The sequence below is a fragment of the Sparus aurata genome, chromosome 10, assembly GCF_900880675.1.
Source record: "Sparus aurata chromosome 10, fSpaAur1.1, whole genome shotgun sequence".
Classification (NCBI taxonomy): domain Eukaryota; kingdom Metazoa; phylum Chordata; class Actinopteri; order Spariformes; family Sparidae; genus Sparus; species Sparus aurata.
Genome location: NC_044196.1, coordinates 8,606,271 through 8,627,597, shown reverse-complemented (window position 1 = coordinate 8,627,597; position 21,327 = coordinate 8,606,271). Strand labels below are relative to the sequence as shown.

General features: G+C 37.4%; 2 protein-coding genes and 1 long non-coding RNA gene across 3 annotated transcripts; all 3 read left to right on the top strand.

Moving 5' to 3' along the window:
• Positions 1-811: 811 nt before the first annotated feature.
• On the top strand, positions 812-1,389 carry LOC115590276 (uncharacterized). The gene is made up of 3 exons (XR_003985728.1): positions 812-926; positions 1,020-1,109; positions 1,336-1,389. It is a non-coding gene; the product is annotated as an uncharacterized LOC115590276 (long non-coding RNA).
• Positions 1,390-5,084: 3,695 nt separating this feature from the next.
• On the top strand, positions 5,085-8,855 carry LOC115589340 (myelin-oligodendrocyte glycoprotein-like). Its single transcript, XM_030430184.1, has 6 exons — positions 5,085-5,145; positions 5,256-5,340; positions 6,030-6,151; positions 6,519-6,860; positions 8,026-8,115; positions 8,401-8,855. Exons 1-6 carry the CDS (start codon positions 5,085-5,087, stop codon positions 8,577-8,579), a joined length of 879 nt encoding a protein of 292 aa, XP_030286044.1. The 3' UTR covers positions 8,580-8,855.
• Positions 8,856-11,750: 2,895 nt separating this feature from the next.
• Positions 11,751-18,390, top strand: LOC115590268 (CD276 antigen-like). Its single transcript, XM_030431568.1, has 6 exons — positions 11,751-11,937; positions 13,427-13,533; positions 13,782-14,123; positions 17,214-17,495; positions 17,588-17,677; positions 17,942-18,390. Exons 3-6 carry the CDS (start codon positions 13,886-13,888, stop codon positions 18,118-18,120), a joined length of 789 nt encoding a protein of 262 aa, XP_030287428.1. The 5' UTR covers positions 11,751-11,937; positions 13,427-13,533; positions 13,782-13,885; the 3' UTR covers positions 18,121-18,390.
• Positions 18,391-21,327: the final 2,937 nt, after the last annotated feature.

Genomic DNA, 21,327 nt, shown 5'->3' with positions numbered 1-21,327 from the left:
AAATGTCATTCTGATGACATGAGTTTTAACTGTGCTGCTGCTCTTTTTTGTTCTTTTGTTTCCTCTCAGTGTCATCAGAGTTGACCTCTTCACACCAACCAATCGTAGCCCTGGCTGGTGATGATGTAATTTTACCATGTCAGCTTCAACCTGCAGTCAGTGTCAGTTCTGAGACGCTGCTGTGGACCAGACCTGGTTTGGACCTAAAGTACATCCATGTCCACAGAGCTGGACGACCAATGTTAATGAATCAGAACCGGTCCTATTATAACCGCACAGCTCTGTTTGTAGATCAGCTGATGAATGGGAACGTCTCCCTGAAACTCTTCAGAGTGAAACTCTCTGATGCAGGACGATACACCTGCATCATTGATTCAAAGAAGATGGAAGCTTCCGTCCAACTCATTGTGGGTAAGTCAGACTCATGAAACACAAAGAAAACAGAAGATGAACTCCAGAATGTAAAGTCAGAGAGTTCCTGCTCGCTCCACCTCCTAGCAAATCTGAAGCAGAGCACATGTGACTCAACATTTTTGTGGAGGTTTAGAGATGTTTTTGTCAGCTTCTTCTCTGAACAGTTACTCTTAAATAGACTACGATTCAAATTAGTGACGTATGTTATTTTCCCTCTCTCTGATCATCAGGTGCTGCCTCCTCACCTATTGTTAACATAACAGGGTTTGACAGAAGACCAGTTGTTCTACAGTGTGAGTCTACAGGCTGGTATCCAGAACCTGAGGTGTTCTGGCTGGACGGTGAGGGAAACCTCCTCTCTGCTGGACCTACAGAGACAGTCAGAGGTCCTGATGACCTCTATACGGTCAGCAGCAGAGTGACTGTGGAGAAGAGACACAGCAACAGCTTCACCTGTAGAGTCCAACAGAACCACATCAACCGGACCAGAGAGGCACACATACATGTTCCAGGTAGTAACTCAGTTCTACATGAACTAATCATACTGTCACTGTTCACAAAAGATGAGCTCTAAAATGATTTGCTGTTCTGTTTTAATCTTTCAGCTTTTTCCGTCGTGGTCCCATTGCCAGCTGCCGTTACTGTTGGTGTTGGTCTTGCAGCTGCAGTAGTTATCAGACTATGTGTGCTAATCTGTAAGTCATATTTTTTTTCTACCTACTACCTCTACCTACCTCTAACTACTACCAGAGCTTTTTATTTTATATTTTTAATATTAAAACAGTCTTTTAACTAGATTTATCAAAAGGTCTGTGGGAGACCATTTTTACAATGTAAAGCTAATGTTAGCTCTATTAGCAGGCTAGATACAGATGAGAGAGACACATGAACTGACACTTTACTGTTTATATGACCACACAGGTATCAGGAGGCACCAGCAGGAAGATGATGAGGAAAATCCAGGTCAAGTAGTATGATGTCAATGAGAATTCATGTGAAGACAATCCCAAGTTGAACCTGAAGAAGAAGCAACTGGTGGACCGTACGTCAAAATGTACTACCTTAGTACTAAATATACTACATGTGCATTTATGATAATGATGTCAAAGTATTGCATCATATTGGTTAAAATGTACTACATGTGCATTTATGATGATGATGTTGAAGTATTGCATCATGTTGGTTAAAATGTACTACATGTGCATTTAAGATAATGATGTTAAAGTATTGCATCATATTGGTTAAAATGTACTACATGTGCATTTATGATAATGATGTTAAAGTATTACATCATTTATGTTAAAATGTACTACATGTGCATTTAAGATAATGATGTTAAAGTATTGCATCATGTTAGTTAAAATGTACTACATGTGCATTTATGATAATGATGTTAAAGTATTACATCATTTATGTTAAAATGTACTACATGTGCATTTATGATAATGATGTTAAAGTATTGCATCATATTGGTTAAAATGTACTACATGTGCATTTATGATAATGATGTTAAAGTATTGCATCATGTTAGTTAAAATGTACTACCTCATGTGCATTCATGTTAATGATGTTAAAGTATTACATCATGTATGTTAAAATGTACTACCTCTTGTGCATTTATGGTAATGATGTTAAAGTATTACATTATGTTGGTTAAAATGTACTACATGTGCATTTATGATAATGATGTTAAAGTATTGCATCATGTTAGTTAAAATGTACTACATGTGGATTTATGATAATGATGTTAAAGTATTGCATCATATTGGTTAGAATGTACTACATGTGCATTTTTGATAATGGTGTTAAAGTATTTCATCATGTTAGTTAAAATGTACTACATGTGCATTTATGATAATGATGTTAAAGTATTGCATCATGTTAGTTAAAATATACTACCTCATGTGCATTTATGTTGATGATGTTAAAGTATTACATCATGTATGTTAAAATGTACTACCTCTTGTGCATTTATGGTAATGATGTTAAAGTATTACATCATGTTGGTTAAAATGTACTACATGTGCATTTATGATAATGATGTTAAAGTATTGCATCATGTTAGTTAAAATGTACTACATGTGGATTTATGATGATGATGTTAAAGTATTGCATCATATTGGTTAGAATGTACTACATGTGCATTTTTGATAATGGTGTTAAAGTATTGCATCATGTTAGTTAAAATGTACTACCTCATGTGCATTTATGTTAATGATGTTAAAGTATTACATCATTTATGTTAAAATGTACTACCTCTTGTACATTTATGGTAATGATGTTAAAGTATTACATCATGTTGGTTAAAATGTACTACATGCGCATTTATGATAATGATGTTAAAGTATCGCATCATGTTAGTTAAAATGTACTACATGTGCATTTAAGATAATGATGTTAAAGTATTACATCATGTTGGTTAAAATGTACTACATGTGCATTTAAGATAATGATGTTAAAGTATTGCATCATATTTGTTAAAATGTACTACATGTGCAATTTTGATAATGATGTTAAAGTATTGCATCATATTGGTTAAAATGTACTACATGTACATTTATGATTATGATGTTAAAGTATTTCATTATTTATGTTAAAATGTACTACATGTGCATTTATGATAATGATGTTAAAGTATTACATCATGTTGGTTAAAATGAACTACATGTGCATTTATGATAATGATGTTAAAATATTGCATCATATTGGTTTAAATGTACTACGTGTGCATTTATGATGATGGTGTTAAAGTATGACATCATTTATGTAAAAATGTACTACCTCATGTGCATTTATGATAATGGTGTTAAAGTATCGCATCATTTTTGTTAAAACGTACTGTATCATGTACATTTTATGATTATGGTGTTTAAATTTACTACAGTGTCAGACTTTCTCTACAGTTGTCATGTTTGTCATGTGTAGGTTAGTGATGTGTTTCTTTACATCATGTTGGTTAAAATGTACTACATGTGCGTTTATGATATTGATGTTAAAGTATTGCATCATGCTGGTTAAAATGTACTACATGTGCATTTATGATAATGATGTTAAAGTATTACATTATGTTGGTTAATATGTACTACATGTGCATTTAAGATAATGATGTTAAAGAATTACATCATGTATGTTAAAATGTACTACATGTGCATTTATGATAATGATGTTAAAGTATTACATCATGTATGTTAAAATGTATTACATGTGCATTTATGATAATGATGTTAAAGTATTACATCATGTATGTTAAAATGTACTACATGTGCATTTATGATAATGATGTTAAAGTATTACATTATGTTGGTTAAAATGTACTACATGTGCATTTAAGATAATGATGTTAAAGTATTGCATCATATTGGTTAAAATGTACTACATGTGCATTTATGATAATGATGTTAAAGTATTACAGCATGTTGGTTGAAATGTACTACCTCATGTGCATTTTTGACAATGATGTTAAAGTATTGCATCATATTGGTTAAAATGTACTACATGTGCATTTATGATAATGATGTTAAAGTATGACATCATTTATGTAAAAATGTACTACCTCATGTGCATTTATGATAATGGTGTTAAAGTATCGCATCATTTTTGTTAAAACGTACTGTATCATGTACATTTTATGATTATGGTGTTTAAATTTACTACAGTGTCAGACTTTCTCTACAGTTGTCATGTTTGTCATGTGTAGGTTAGTGATGTGTTTCTTTGTGCGCCCTCTTGTCTCTGAGCCCGTCCAGAGTCTTTCCACTCTGTGCTTGTAGGTGCAGCTAATGTTTTATAAAGCTGAAAACACTAAGGTTGTATTCGGACCAGGCAGCTGAAATTTACTCATCTAAGAAAAATATATAAATGATACAAATTTGTGCTAGTGAAAAGACTGCAGACAAGAAATGTTTTGAGGTCTCTGAACTGTTTTGTTTTCATGAGTTAAAATATCAGATTGTTGTTTTCTTGATGTAACAATAAAAGTCACTTTAAAAGCTTGATCGAGAACATTACTGTTTCAGTCTGTCAACATTACAATAACAGCCTGTTTAGCTAACAGCTTACCTGCTCATACTGTACTTCATCATTGTAGCTTGTGCCGCTTCCTGTAAACATTCCCATCACTCAGTTACAACTATTCCTGTTTTCATTCATGAGTTCATTAACACAGTAACACATTCTGGCAGCCATGTTGCTTTGAAACATATTTAACTCAGTGTTCAGTAACAAATTCACAACAGTCTGTAGGCACAGCAGTTCAGGTTCTGAATGGTAAGCTTCTGTCTTAAACAAAAAGGTTAGGAACTTCTCTATAATGTTGTTAAAGTAGTAATTTGTCCTCCGACATCACAATAATAAAGCTCATACTGTTTGTACTGTTTGGGGTTTAAGTCTCATATTCCATATATTTTAATGAGTTAAGCATCAATATTGGCAGCTCAGTTTGAATATAAGTCCAGTATTTACTTAAATAAAACTCATTATCAAAACCTTACTGATTATATAATCATTCGATTGTTGCAAGATCGACCAGCTCTGGAATAACAATCCCAGCTCCACTGGTGCTGTTGGTCTGAGGAAGCTGTTTACTCATTTACTGTACAGCTGCACATGATTAAATAGATCCCTAGCCACACGGTACAGCTGTTAGCCCCGCCCCCTTTATACTACCCTCCATGCTGGCCACACCCCCTTTATTTTACCCGTTGGGACGAACTACAAACATCACGACACTCGGTACGTTCACAGTTAGAGCTGTTAAAGTAGTTTCTCTGGTTGTATCTTGTTGTCGTCACACAAGTGTTGTGTTCAGGTGTTCAGTTCTCTGTAACTTTGTCTTTATTTAGTTCTCTGCTGTATAAAGAGGCACAGCCGCAGTCCGCCCTGCTTCCTGGTTCACTTCAGTTCTCCACCACAACAGTCTGACTGCAGGTAGGAGCTGCTGTTAAAGTCTCACTGGAGCGGTAAATGTTCACCTGTCAGACTTTAATCCTCTCTAACTGTTCAAACTGTGTGCAGACACTTAAACTTATAACATATCGGTCACCTGACAGTTGTTGTGTAACAAAGTTTTCCATACTTTCGATTTTCCTCACTGTTGTTGTGAGCTGCTGTCAGTCACCGCAAGACGGAGGCGGAGACACGACAACACCTGTGTTCACCTGAGGACGTGTTGCGGTGCTGTGCGCTAGTGAGGGGAAACTTTATTAACCCGCAACTGCGTTTATAACAAGTAAACTGACACAGACAGACAGACAGACAGACGGTCTGCAGGGCGGCTGCACACCTCCGTCATGGTGGCCAGGTGACGTTGGTTCAGTTTAACACTGAGGAAATGTTTCAGTAAAAACCGGTTTAGACCTGATGGAGGATCAGTGCTACTGCACGAGGCCACATACAGGAGTGACGTGATGATGATAATAAATGATTAAAAAATACAGCAGATGTGTTAAAACATTTTTTATTTTTAATTAACCCTCATGCCCTCTTCGGCCATGTTTGTACATTTTTCTCAACATTTTAAAAATTATTATTTGGTGATTAATTAATTAATCTGGTTTTCCACCATACAAAGACAATTGACAAACTCTTGTTTTGTTTTGTTTTTGCTTTATTTTCAGGAGTCCAGGCTGCTCCATCCTAAGATCCTGCAAGCTGGAGCCAGATGCTGGACGGTCCATTTGGACCATCTGTATTTCACTTCTCTTTCTCACCATGATCCTTATAAAACCCTCTCATGGAGGTAACTCCCACTCAGTGATGTTCATTTTCTGATCTGAAACTAAATCCTTTCTGTAAACTTTCCTTTTCATTACTGTAACAACAATGACTTGGTCAGAAGAGGAGATGAAATTCAGTGACGTTAAATATTCACATCAGAACTAATGCATTTTATCAACAACATTACTTCACTATAAAACAAACCGATCATTACAAACAGTAGTAAACAGTGCTGACAGTCCGTTCTCTCCCTGGACATAATGTCTCATATTTAATGGTCTTTCCCTGTTTTTAATGCAGCTGTCATGAATTATTCCTTACCTTTACAATTTAGATGTAGAGTTTTAACTCTGCTGCTGTCTCTTGTTTGTTCTCTTGTTTCCTCTCAGCGTCATCAGAGTTGATTTGTTCTCATCAACCAATCGTAGCCCTGGCTGGTGATGATGTCATTCTACCATGTCAGCTTCAACCTGCAGTCAGTGTCAGTTCTGAGACTACACTGTGGATCAGACCTGGTTTGGACCCAAAGTACATCCATGTGCATGAAGCTGGACGGCAAATGACAATAAATCAAAATCCAGATTTTCGTCAGCGCACAGCTCTGTTTGTGGATCAGCTGATGAACGGAAATGTCTCCCTGAAACTCTTCAGAGTGAAACCCTCCGATGCAGGACGATACACCTGCATCAGGGAGTCAAAGAAGATGGAAGCTTCCGTCCAACTCATTGTGGGTAAGTCATGCTTTTTTTTTTCACTTCAGTTTTTAATGTTTTTGTTCACCTCTTGTAGTCTTAAACGAAATGTCATCTTCTCCATTATGTATATTTCCTCTACTATTGACATCCATTGATCCTGATTAGGTGGTCTACCTTAAACCAATTCCTCGTTATAGCTTTCTTTCTCGCTATCAAATGTATCTTTACCAAATATCTGTCACCAATGTGTATGTGTCCTTCATTCAGGTTACACATGTACAAAGTCTTGCAGTTCATGGGGATATCATATCCCAGTATCTTCTGCAAGACATTGTGTACTATTCACCAAAACCTTGCAATTTTATTACATTGCCAAAAAATATGAGCATGGCCTGCTGCTTCTAATTCACAACATCCTCGCCAACACATGTAATTGGTTTTCGAATATTTGTTTTTGATTTTAGGGGTGATAAAGAATTGTATCAGATTTTTCCAAGAGAATTCCCTCCATGACTCTGAGCTGGTGGATGTTTGATGTGTTTTCCACATCTCTTGCCATTGTTGATCCGTAATGTCTATGCTGAGTTCCAATTCCCATTTTTCTTTCATATAATTGGCTGAATTTTTATTTGCTGCCAATGCTTGGTATAATGCCGATCTAATTCTAAAGGGAGTTCCTGCGTATGATTTGATTAGAAGTTGAGTAACACCCCACACTTCCATGGAGGGGTCCCTTCTGATTTTCTTCTTGTAATAGTCCCTTAGTGGTAAGTCATGTTCACTGCAACGAGCACGAGGATCATGAATTAAACATTTCAGAGAGCAGTGAAGCAAATTTGTATTAGCAGTTATCAGCCGTCATCACACAGAAAAGAAACCAAAGACAAACACTGTGACATGTAAATGTAAAGTTAAACTACAATTGAAAACAGTTATTCTTGTACAGTTTGACTATGATACAAATCAGTGTGTATCAGTCAGAGGTCCTGATGACCTCTATACTGTCAGCAGCAGAGTGACTGTGGAGAAGAGACACAGCAACAGCTTCACCTGTAGAGTCCAACAGAACCACATCAACCAGACCAGAGAGACACTCATACATGTTCCAGGTAGAGAATCAGTTCTGCATGAACTAATCGTACTGTCACTGTTCACAAAAGATGAGATCTAAAATGTCTGTTGTTCTGTTTTAATCTTTCAGATGTTGTCTTCGTGGACCCATTGCCGATTACTGTTGGTGTTGGTGTTGTAGCTGCAGTCTTGTTAGTTATCGGACTGTGTGGGATATCCTGTAAGTCAAATTTATTTTCGTAATTTATTTCAAGTTACTGCTTTTTATTGGCTGTACTGATTTATAGGGATTAATCTAATGCACCAATAGATTATATACAGTATGACAATGTTCATGGTTTGATATCAAAACAGTCTTGTTCACTAGATTTATCAAAAGGTCTGTGGGAAACCATGTTTACAATGTGGTCCTGACAATGTAGAGCTAATGTTGCTTTATTAGCAGGATAGATACAGATGAGAACGACACATGAACTGACACTTTCCTGTTTATACGACCACACAGACATCAGGAGGCACCAGCAGGATGATGAGAAAAAGGCAGCAGTACTGTTGAAAAGAAATCAGAAGGTCAAGGAGCATGATGTCAGTGAGAGATCATGTGAAGACGGTCCCATGTTGAACCTGAAGAAGAAGCAACTGGAGGACCAGGGAGGCCAACTGGAAAGTGTGGTCGTCCTGTAAGGATATTGGTGCAATGCATGATGTTAGGGTACTGCATCGACTGCCTTAAGGATAATGATGTTAAAGAATGACATCATATACATTAAAATGTACTACCTCACGTACATTTATGATAATGATGTTAAAGAATGACATCATATACATTAAAATGTACTACCTCACGTACATTTATGATAATGATGTTAAAGAATGACATCATATATGTCAAAATGTACTACCTCACGTACATTTATGATAATGATGTTAAAGAATGACATCATATACATTCAAATGTACTACCTCACGTACATTTATGATAATGATGTTAAAGAATGACATCATATATGTCAAAATGTACTACCTCACGTACATTTATGATAATGATGTTAAAGAATGACATCATATACGTCAAATTGTACTACCTCACGTACATTTATGATAATGATGTTAAAGAATGACATCATATACATTAAAATGTACTACCTCACGTACATTTATGATAATGATGTTAAAGAATGACATCATATACGTCAAATTGTACTACCTCACGTACATTTATGATAATGATGTTAAAGAATGACATCATATACATTAAATTGTACTACCCTCACGTACATTTATGATAATGATGTTAAAGAATGACATCATATACGTCAAATTGTACTACCTCACGTACATTTATGATAATGATGTTAAAGAATGACATCATATACATTAAATTGTACTACCTCACGTACATTTATGATAATGATGTTACATCATATACCTTAAGGATAATGATGTTAAAGTATTGCATCATGTACGTTTATGATAATGATGTAAAAATGTACTACAGTGTGAGACTTTCTCTACATTAAGTTTGTCATGTGTAGGTCAGTGTTGTTTCTTTGTGCGCCCTCTTGTCTCTGAGCCTGACCAGGGTCTTTCCTCTCTCTGCTTGTAGCTACAGCTAATGTTTTATAAAACTGAAAACACTACGATCGTATTCAGACCAGACTGCTGCAATTTACCCATCTAAAAAAATATAGAAGTGAAACAAATTTGTGCCAGTGAAAAGACTGCAGACGAGAAATGTTGTGAGGTCTCTGAACTGTTTTGTTTTCATGAGTTAAAATATCAGATTGTTGTTTCCCTGATGTAACATTAAAAGCTCGATGGAGAACGTTACTGACTGAGAAACATAATGCAGACAATCAACTCACCAATTTGTAAAAAACTGGAAATGTTTTAAAGATGGAAAATTCAGTTTATCAACATGATACTAATGTTTAGCTAACAGCTTACCTGCTCTTACTGTACGTCATCACTGTAGCTCGTGTCATCTGCATCGCATTGTGATTATTTAGAGCTTTTTCCATAAAAAAAATAAATGATCCTAACCTGTTTCATGACTTCCTGTAAACATTCCCTTCCCTGGGAACCTGTTCCTCTTTTCTTTCATGAACACTTTAACACAGTAACACATTCTGGCAGCCATGTTGCTTTGAACCATATTTAATTCAATGTTCAGTAACAAATCCACAACAGGAGACAGTCTGTAGACACAGCAGTTCAGGTTTCTGACTCAAACATAAAGGTCTCTCTCTGTCGGGAACCTGTCACACACCTGTCAGTGGTTAAAACTACTTTTAATGGACGTACGTTGATGTTCTGAAGTTTCCCCGAGGATCATGGCCGTTGGCTGAGGCAATCTATTGGACCAATTCCAAATCTGTTGTAATGATCAGTCATTTATTACACAAAATTTGTAAGTGCACATGAAAATACAAGAGTTACCGTTTAATAAAATGTTAAAGTAGGAATTTGTCCTCCAACATCACAATATTAAAACCTGTACTGTTTGTACTGTTTGTGGTTGAAGTCTCATATTCCATATCTTCCATAACCTTGCAGATTATATAATCATTCGATTGTTGCAAGATCGATCAGCTCTGGAATCAGAATCCAGAGATGGGGGACTCGAGTCACATGACTTGACTCGAGTCGGACTCGAGTCGCAAATTTGAGGACTTGAGACTTACTTGACTAACATTGATGAAAGACTCGACTTGACTTTGACTTTGCATTCATAACTTGAGACTTGACTTAGACTTGACACAGATGACTCGAAAGTCTTGGCTTTTCTTTCTTTTTTGCGCATATTGAGACATTAGTTTCGGTTTTGATACTTTGCCCTCTGCCTCTGTATGACGCGGTGCGTGCAAGCCTGACAGGTGGCGGACAGGATCAGAGGCAGCATGGAGGGAGCTCCGAAAATCATCAAATTTGGATTCAAAGATTATTTCATCCGTGGGTGATTTTGGCCGCCATCTTGGTTAAAGCGTGTGTGTGTTTCAGATATAGCGTCTTCAGTGCGCACAAAGCCATTATATTAAAAATTAGGCGCGCATTTACGCGCTCACAGACCAACATGATACCGTATCGGCACACATTCGGTGCGACGCACTTGTTTTTTCGTGCACGTCCGCGACAGACCTGCTTCTCCCTCAGGTGTTGTGTCTGTGTCTCTCCTACTTTTTTTCATGGAGCTCTGCCCCGTTTGAAAGGAGAAGGGGCCGTATGTGTGAAGGTGTAGAATGTATTTTATAGAAGAGAAACTCACATTTCAGGACAGAACAGACATGTCCTGTGATTTTCAGCCTCCTTTTATAGAGGGGGAGGGGAACAATACCTGAGAGTAATATTCTCAGATGTCAGGATGTGCAGTATGCTGCAGTTCCAGGGTTGATATTAATCTAATCTTATTCTTGTATTCATGGGTTTGAAAAACAATTCTAAAATTGATCAACTATGCACATACATCACATTATAGACTAACCACCCTCTTCTGTTTACTGTGTCTACAGATATGAAGAATACATTCATACAAACTTCTTGTGACTTGTTTGATCTTTAGCCATGACTCGACTTGACTTGCTTTATTTTCATCACAGTTAACTTGGGACTTGCTTATGACTTGCACGTATGTGACTTACTCCCACCTCTGTCAGAATCCCATCTCCTCTGGTGCTGCAGGTCCGAGGAGGCTGTTTACTCATTAACTGTACAGCTGCGCATGATTAAATAAACCCCTACGTAACACAGTACAGCTGTTAGCCCCGCCCCCTTTATATTACCCTCCATGTTAGCCCCGCCCCCTCCCCATTTTACCCGTTGGGACGAACTACTAACATCACAAAACACGGTACGTTCACAGTTAGAGCTGTTAAAGTAGTTTCTCTGGTCTTATCTTGTTGTCGTCACACAGGTGTTGTGTTCAGGTGTTCAGTTCTCTGTAACTTAGTTTTTATTTAGTTCTGTGCTGTATAAAGACGGACAGCCACAGTCCGCCCTGTTTCCTGGTTCACGTCAGTTCTCCACCACAACAGTCTGACTGCAGGTAGGAGCTGCTGTTAAAGTCTCACTGGAGCGGTAAATGTTCACCTGTCAGACTTTAATCCTCTCTAACTGTTCAAACTGTGTGCAGACACTTATACTAAGACCATGTCGGTCACCGGACAGTTGTTGCGTAACGAGCAGGCCAAACTTTCGATTCACCGGAAACCTTAACTGTTGTTGTGAGCTGCTGTCAGTCACCGCAGGACGGAAGCGGAGACACGACAACACCTGAGCTCACCTGCAGACATGTTGCGGTGCGGTGCGTTAGTGAAGGGAAACTTTATTAACCCGCAACTGCGTTTATAACAAGTAAACTGACACAGACAGACAGACAGACAGACGGTCTGCAGGGCTGCTGACACCTCCGTCATGGCGGCCAGGTGACGTTGGTTAAGTTAAACACTGAGGAAACGTTTCAGGAAACAAACCGGTTCAGACCTGATGGAGGATCAGTGCTGCTGCACGAGGCCATTTACAGGAGTGACGTGATGACGATAATAAACTTTAAAAAGACAGCAGATGTAGTAATAATGATAATAATATTAATAATAATATTAATCGTAATACTGTTATTACTATTATTATTATTATTATTATTATTATTATTATATCATTATCATAATAATGATAATAGAACCTAAAAAAAGACAGCCGATGTGGTAATAAAAATGATAATAATAGTAGTAATAATGATAATAATAACAATGATAATAATAATAATGATAAGCTTAAAAAAGGCAGCAGATGTGTTAAAATATAAAATGATAATCAGTTTGAAAAGAAGCAGCAGATGTGTTTTAAACATTTATTCTTATTAATTAACCCTCATGCCCTCCTCTGGCATTTTTGTAAATTTTTCTCAACTTTTTAATTTTTTATGTGGTTATCATGTTGGCTGTGTTGCAGCTTGTGGCATGAATTTTTGCAAGAACTTTGCGTTTTTGTCAAATTAAAAAAAATCCAATGTCTTTTATTCTCTCTTTATGCATTTTGCACCCTGTAACCACCTTCGTGACAAAAATGTAGACTTATAAAAAACTGCCATTAAATCCTCATACATCAATATTTTTTTTGTTCATAAATGTATGAAATGTATGAGGATTTAATGACAGTTTTTATTTTTGGTATACATTTTTGCCAAGAAGGTGTCCAGAGGGTCGTACGACTGAGGACGGCACAAGGGTTAAATGCAGCAGATGTTTTTTAATAAAAGAATTAAAAGAATTAAAATAAGCAGGTGTGTTTTTACAAAATAGAAAAATAAATAGATGCATAAAAATAAATGTAAAAAGGCAGCAGATGGTTTCAGGGTCGATTTAAGACATCAGGGAAAACACTGACCTTCCTGATCTGCAGGAAAAGGAGAGAAAACAATTAGATATTGAATCTTTGATATACTTTAACCTGGTTTTCCACTAGACAAAGACGTGTTTGTGTGTATTTATTTTTTAAACACTTGACAAACTCTTGTGTTTTTGTTTTGTTTTCAGGAGTCCGAGGTGCTCCATCCTAAGATCCTGCAAGCTGGAGCCAGATGATGGACGGTCCATTGGGACATTTTTCCTTCTCGCCATTAACCTGATAAACTCTCATGGAGGTAATTTCCTCTGATTGATGTTCAGATATAAAACAAACCGATCATTACAAACAGTAGTGAACAGTGGTGACAGTCCCGACTCTCCCTGGACATAATGTCACATCTTTAATGATCTTTCGTGGCTTTTAATGCAGCTTTCATTAATTGTTTCTTACCTTCACTATTTAAATTGTTCATTGTTCATTTTGATGACATGAGTTTTAACTGTGCTGCTGTCTCTCTTGTTTGTTCTCTTGTTTTCCTCTCAGTGGCGTCAGAGTTGATTTCTTCACACCAACCAATCGTAGCCCTGGCTGGTGATGATGTCATTCTACCATGTCAGCTTCAACCTGCAGTCAGTGTCAGTTCTGAGATGCTTCTGTGGACCAGACCTGGTTTGGACCCAAAGTACATCCATGTGCAAAGAGCTGGACGACCAATGTTAATGAATCAGAACCGATCCTATTATAACCGCACAGCTCTGTTTGTGGATCAGCTGATGAACGGAAACGTCTCCCTGAAACTCTTCAGAGTGAAACTCTCTGATGCAGGACGATACACCTGCATCATTGATTCAAAGAAGATGGAAGCTTCCGTCCAACTCATCGTGGGTAAGTCAGACTCATGAAACCAGGGTGGGAATTTCATCATTTTAGGGGCAAGGCCAGTTGGCCTTCACTTTTTTTTTTTTTTTTTTTTTAGAGGCACCAAGGCCATTAAGTAAAATGTTATGTTATGGTATCAGATTGATACCATAACATCCTAATTTATAATAAGACATGGATTATGTATTAAAACATTTTTAATACCAATATCAAGTTAATGTTACATTAGAAAACTTTTTTTTTTAAATAAAAAAATTTGGTGACACCACACTGAATATTAGTGTTATTGAATATTTCTCCAAATAGAAATTCCCCAAAATTATGGCAAAGCACATTTTTTCCAAACAAAAGAATTGTAGAATAACCACCAGGAGACCACTGATGTATGGAGTGATTTTGGTGACACTACACTCTAGGCCTGGGCGATAAACCGAAAATTTACCTATACCGAAATTTACGACGATAACCGACGTCATTTTGGCCATGTCGGTATATTCGGTGTCATAGGCATAACATCCACTAGGGACAGGGGACATGTTAGGTCCACTTGATTAATCTACCCCGGCGTATACCGATGTGCTTATTTTACGTTAATTTGATGGCAAACTCCGCCCGCTGATGCAACACCAGCTATGCCAGGTTAGTAATCAAGTGAACCCACTCTCGCTGTGAGTGGCGGACAGTTTGTGTAATGATGCTGCGTTCAAAGGCTGCAACAGGCCACTGTCTTCAGCCGGGCCGGTCCATTGATCAAACATTTGTGTTTTGTTTTTTATTCACTCAAAATAATGACTGTATTTACAGCTAGAAAACGCACATCTCTCTCCTCCCTCCATTGTTGTTTGCATTTCTGTGTCTGCGTGGTCTGACACGTGAGTGTCCTTATGCTGGAAAAAGTGACTTCTCGCGTGCGTGACGTCACTGCCCGAGACGCAAGAAGAAAGCAAAAACATATATTTTTTACTAAGGAAAATGACAAAACTAGTAACGCGTTACCGGCATCACTGATTGTGTAGCTTAAGTGCAACATGGAGCATGAAGATGTAAAGAAAAAAATAAAAACAGTAGAATTAACTTTGAGCAAGTTTGGAGGAAAGTCGGAGGTGTGGACCCATTTTAAACAAGTCGTGGGCCGTGATAATAACATTTGTCGGCTTTGTCGAGTGCATTAAGTGCGGCACTTGTTGCATTATTCATTAAGATTTCTGTAGTTCAAACAACTCGCAATTGTAGTCGAGAACGTCAGTTATAACAGCCCACGTATTAAACAGTTGTCGGGTTTAAATCGGTCTCGGGCTCATAATTACATTCAATGTGTCGGGCCGGGCTCGGACACAACGTGCACGGGCTCGGGTCGGGCTCGGACACAACGTGCACGGGCTCGGGTCGGGCTTGATTCTAAGCTCTACTCTGGTCCAGCCGTGACTTTACTGAGGTTCACCCAGTGTGAGCAGCAGGAGGACGGTTAGCTCACCTCCCAGAACATGGCATTGAATCGCTGGAAACTGATTTAGGGACTGTCATCAAATTACTTAGCATAAATATATTAATACAAAATAATTGCAGTTCTTTCAGTATCTTCCATGACATGGGGCCCAGTGACTCCAGCAGCAGATTGTATTAGTAAACTGGACGAATGAGACACAGCTATGTTTATTGTACTTGAGTGCTTCCTCTATTTTATATGAATATTAATATGCAGAAATCTTGATTTTTTTTTTCTCAATAGCTTCCATGTCATGTGACCCTCTGACTTCTGAAACAGATTCTGTGTCTATCAAAAATATATAATGATAAAGAAAATAATGGTAAAAAAAGTTCTCTAAGAGGTTAACATATTATTAAGCAGCAAATGTCAACTTCTCTATGATTTTGTCTCATGTCTTAGATTCTGATTCTGAAGTCCTCAAAATGTTTATTTATTTAATTCCAACCTCTTCCACCACCTGCAGTACAACCACGTGATTCAATTCGAAGAAATAAAAAAAGCGAGAAGCGAGAAGCTTAGAATTTGTTTATAAGGGACTGTATATTTATACTTTTAAACTTGTTCAGTTGTTGTCATTTCAAGTAATCTGTGCTTTTCAGCTGTTCAATCGTGTGCCTATCAGTTGTTCTTAACTACTAAATAAATAATATAAATCTTAACTACAATGTAGGGGGGGGGGGAGTGTTACTTGTCGTTCATTTATCGTTATCGAGGTGAGTTGCTCAATATATCGTGATATTGATTTGAGGCCATATCGCCCAGCCCTACTACACTCTGAATAATAGTGAAGTTATTGAATATTTTTTGTAGTTTCTCTTTTCGGTGTTGCACTTTGTAGACGGTCCCTGCGCCCTCGTCTCACAGCTGGCTGACCATACAGACCAGAGTTCATGTCCAGACGCTCGTTTAGATGAAAATACGGTTGTAGCTCGTTGTCTACCTTACTACGGTAGGAAAGAGCCGTCAGTTGTGTTTTAAAAAGGTTTCACGTATGAGTTATTGATCCGGGAAGTTCGAATCTGAAAATATATTTCCAACTTTACCGGACTAAATCCTACCACATAAGTCAGTTACGTATCATGTCAAAACCGGCTGCACGCGCTTGCTGTGCTTTAAGTTTCGTTCTTTTGTTTTGAGACGCTGCTGCTGTTTGAGAGGCTTTCACGTGAGATCATCGTGATGATGAGACTCCATCTGCGCGAACCGCGGACTCACTGAAGTTACTGTGAGTGACTACTGTGCACTCAGGTGGCTGTAATTCAAGGCGAGAACACTACGCTGACCGGGCCAGGGGCACAGAGGCCACTGTGACCGTATGATTTTATTTTTTTTTTCCCACAGGGCATCAAGGCCAAACAGTGGGGCAAAAATTTAAATTCCCACCCTGCATGAAGCACAAAGAAAAAAGAAGAATCACTCAGAATGTAAAGTCAGAGAGTTCCTGCTCGCTCCACCTCCTAACAACTCTGAAGAGAAGCACATGTGACTCGACATGTTTGTGGAGGTTTAGAGATGTTTCTGTCAGCTTCTTCTCTGAACAGTTATTCTTAAATGGACTACGATTCAAATTAGTGACGTACGTTATTTTCCCTCTTTCTGATCATCAGGTGCTGCCTCCTCATCTGTCATTAACATAACAGGGTTTGACAAAGGAGCAGTAGTTCTCCAGTGTGAGTCTACAGGCTGGTATCCAGAACCTGAGGTGTTCTGGCTGGACGGTGAGGGAAACCTCCTCTCTGCTGGACCTACAGAGACAGTCAGAGGTCCTGATGACCTCTATACTGTCAGCAGCAGAGTGACTGTGGAGAAGAGACACAGCAACAGCTTCACCTGTAGAGTCCAACAGAACCACATCAACCAGATCAGAGAGGCACACATACATGTTCGAGGTAGAGAATCAGTACTACATGAACTAACCGTACTGTCACTGTTCACAAAAGATGATATCTAAAATGTCTGTTGTTCTGTTTTAATCTTTCAGATTTTGTCTTCGTGGTCCCATTGCCGATTGCTGTTGCTGTTGGTGTTGGTGTTGCAGTCTTGTTAGTTATCGGACTGTGTGGGATACTCTGTAAGTCACATTTATTTTCTTAATTTATTTCAAGTTACTGCTTTTTATTGGCTGTACTGATTTATAGGGATTAATCCAATGCACCAATAGATTATATACAGTATGACAATGTTCAAGGTTTGATATCAAAACAGTCTTGTTCACTAGATTTATCAAAAGGTCTGTGGTCCTGACAATGTAGAGCTAATGTTGCTTTATAAGCAGGATAGATACAGATGAGAAAGACAAACAAACTGACACTTTCCTGTTTATACGACCACGCAGGCATCAGGAGGCACCAGCAGGATGATGAGAAAAAGGCAGCGGTGCTGTTGAAAAGAAATCAGAAGGTCAAGGAGCATGATGTCAGTGAGAGATCATGTGAAGACGGTCCCATGTTGAACCTGAAGAAGAAGCAACTGGAGGACCAGGGAGGCCAACTGGAAAGGGTGGTCATCCTGTGAGGATGTTGGTGCAATGCATAATGTTAAAGTACTGCGTCGACTACCTTAAGGATAATGATGTTAAAGAATGACATCATATACGTCAAAATGTACTACCTCACGTACATTTATGATGATGATGTTAAAGAATGACATCATATACGTCAAAATGTACTACCTCACGTACATTTATGATGATGATGTTAAAGAATGACATCATATACGTCAAAATGTACTACCTCACGTACATTTATGATGATGATGTTAAAGAATGACATCATATACGTCAAAATGTACTACCCTCACGTACATTTATGATGATGATGTTAAAGAATGACATTATATACGTCAAAATGTACTACCTCACGTACATTTATGATGATGATGTTAAAGAATGACGTCATATACGTCAAAATGTACTACCTCACGTACATTTATGATGATGATGTTAAAGAATGACGTCATATACGTCAAAATGTACTACCTCACGTACATTTATGATGATGATGTTAAAGAATGACATTATATACGTCAAAATGTACTACCTCACGTACATTTATGATGATGATGTTAAAGAATGACGTCATATACGTCAAAATGTACTACCTCACGTACATTTATGATGATGATGTTAAAGAATGACATTATATACGTCAAAATGTACTACCTCACGTACATTTATGATGATGATGTTAAAGAATGACGTCATATACGTCAAAATGTACTACCTCACGTACATTTATGATGATGATGTTAAAGAATGACGTCATATACGTCAAAATGTACTACCTCACGTACATTTATGATGATGATGTTAAAGAATGACATTATATACGTCAAAATGTACTACCTCACGTACATTTATGATGATGATGTTAAAGAATGACGTCATATACGTCAAAATGTACTACCTCACGTACATTTATGATGATGATGTTAAAGAATGACATTATATACGTCAAAATGTACTACCTCACGTACATTTATGATGATGATGTTAAAGAATGACGTCATATACGTCAAAATGTACTACCCTCACGTACATTTATGATGATGATGTTAAAGAATGACGTCATATACGTCAAAATGTACTACCTCACGTACATTTATGATGATGATGTTAAAGAATGACGTCATATACGTCAAAATGTACTACCTCACGTACATTTATGATGATGATGTTAAAGAATGACGTCATATACGTCAAAATGTACTACCTCACGTACATTTATGATGATGTTAAAGAATGACGTCATATACGTCAAAATGTACTACCTCACGTACATTTATGATGATGATGTTAAAGAATGACATTATATACGTCAAAATGTACTACCTCACGTACATTTATGATGATGATGTTAAAGAATGACGTCATATACGTCAAAATGTACTACCTCACGTACATTTATGATGATGATGTTAAAGAATGACGTCATATACGTCAAAATGTACTACCTCACGTACATTTATGATGATGATGTTAAAGAATGACATTATATACGTCAAAATGTACTACCTCACGTACATTTATGATGATGATGTTAAAGAATGACGTCATATACGTCAAAATGTACTACCTCACGTACATTTATGATGATGATGTTAAAGAATGACATTATATACGTCAAAATGTACTACCTCACGTACATTTATGATGATGATGTTAAAGAATGACGTCATATACGTCAAAATGTACTACCTCACGTACATTTATGATGATGATGTTAAAGAATGACGTCATATACGTCAAAATGTACTACCTCACGTACATTTATGATGATGATGTTAAAGAATGACGTCATATACGTCAAAATGTACTACCTCACGTACATTTATGATGATGATGTTAAAGAATGACGTCATATACGTCAAAATGTACTACCTCACGTACATTTATGATGATGATGTTAAAGAATGACGTCATATACGTCAAAATGTACTACCTCACGTACATTTATGATGATGTTAAAGAATGACGTCATATACGTCAAAATGTACTACCTCACGTACATTTATGATGATGATGTTAAAGAATGACATTATATACGTCAAAATGTACTACCTCACGTACATTTATGATAATGATGTTAAAGAATGACGTCATATACGTCAAAATGTACTACCTCACGTACATTTATGATGATGTTAAAGAATGACGTCATATACGTCAAAATGTACTACCTCACGTACATTTATGATAATGATGTTAAAGAATGACGTCATATACGTCAAAATGTACTACCTCACGTACATTTATGATGATGATGTTAAAGAATGACATCATATACCTTAAGGATAATGATGTTAAAGTATTGCATCATGTATGTTTATGATAATGATGTTAAAATGTACCACAGTGTCAGACTTTGTCTACATTAAGTTTGTCATGTGTAGGTCAGTGTTGTTTCTTTGTGCGCCCTCTTGTCTCTGAGCCTGTCCAGGGTCTTTCCTCTGCTTGTAGCTGCAGCTTGTGCTTTATAAAACTGAAAACACTACGGTCGTATTCAGACCAGGCTGCTGCAATTTACTCATCTTAAAAAATATAGAAATTAAACAAATTTGTGCCAGTGAAAAGACTGCAGACAAGAAATGTTGTGAGGTCTCTGAACTGTTTTGTTTTCATGAGTTAAAATATCAGATTGTTTCCTTGATGTCACGATAAATGTCACTTAAAAGCTTGATGGAGAACATTACTGAGAAACATAATGCAGACGATCAGTCATCTCAGTGATTAGTAAAACACTGGAAATGTTTTAAAGGCGGAAAATTACGTCTGTCCAACAGGATACTAATGTTTAGCTAACAGCTTACCTGCTCTTACTGTACGTCATCACTGTAGCTTGTGTCAAAAGCATGGCGTTGTGACTGTAAGAACTTTTTCATTAAAATGAATAAATGATCCTAACCTGTTTCATGACTTCTTGTAAACATTCAGTTTCACCTGTTCCTCTTTTCATTCATGAACACAGTAGCACATTCTGGCAGCCATGTTGCTTTGAAATATATTTAATTAAATGTTCATCAACAAATCCACAACAGGAGACAGTCTGTAGACACAGCAGTTCAGTTTCTGACTCAAACATAAAGGTCTCTCTCTGTTGGGAACTTCTCACACACCTGTCAGTGGTTAAAACTACTTTTAATGGACGTACGTTGATGTTCTTAAGTTTCCCCCCGAGGATCATGGCCGTTGGCTGAGGCAATCTACTGGACCAATTCCAAATC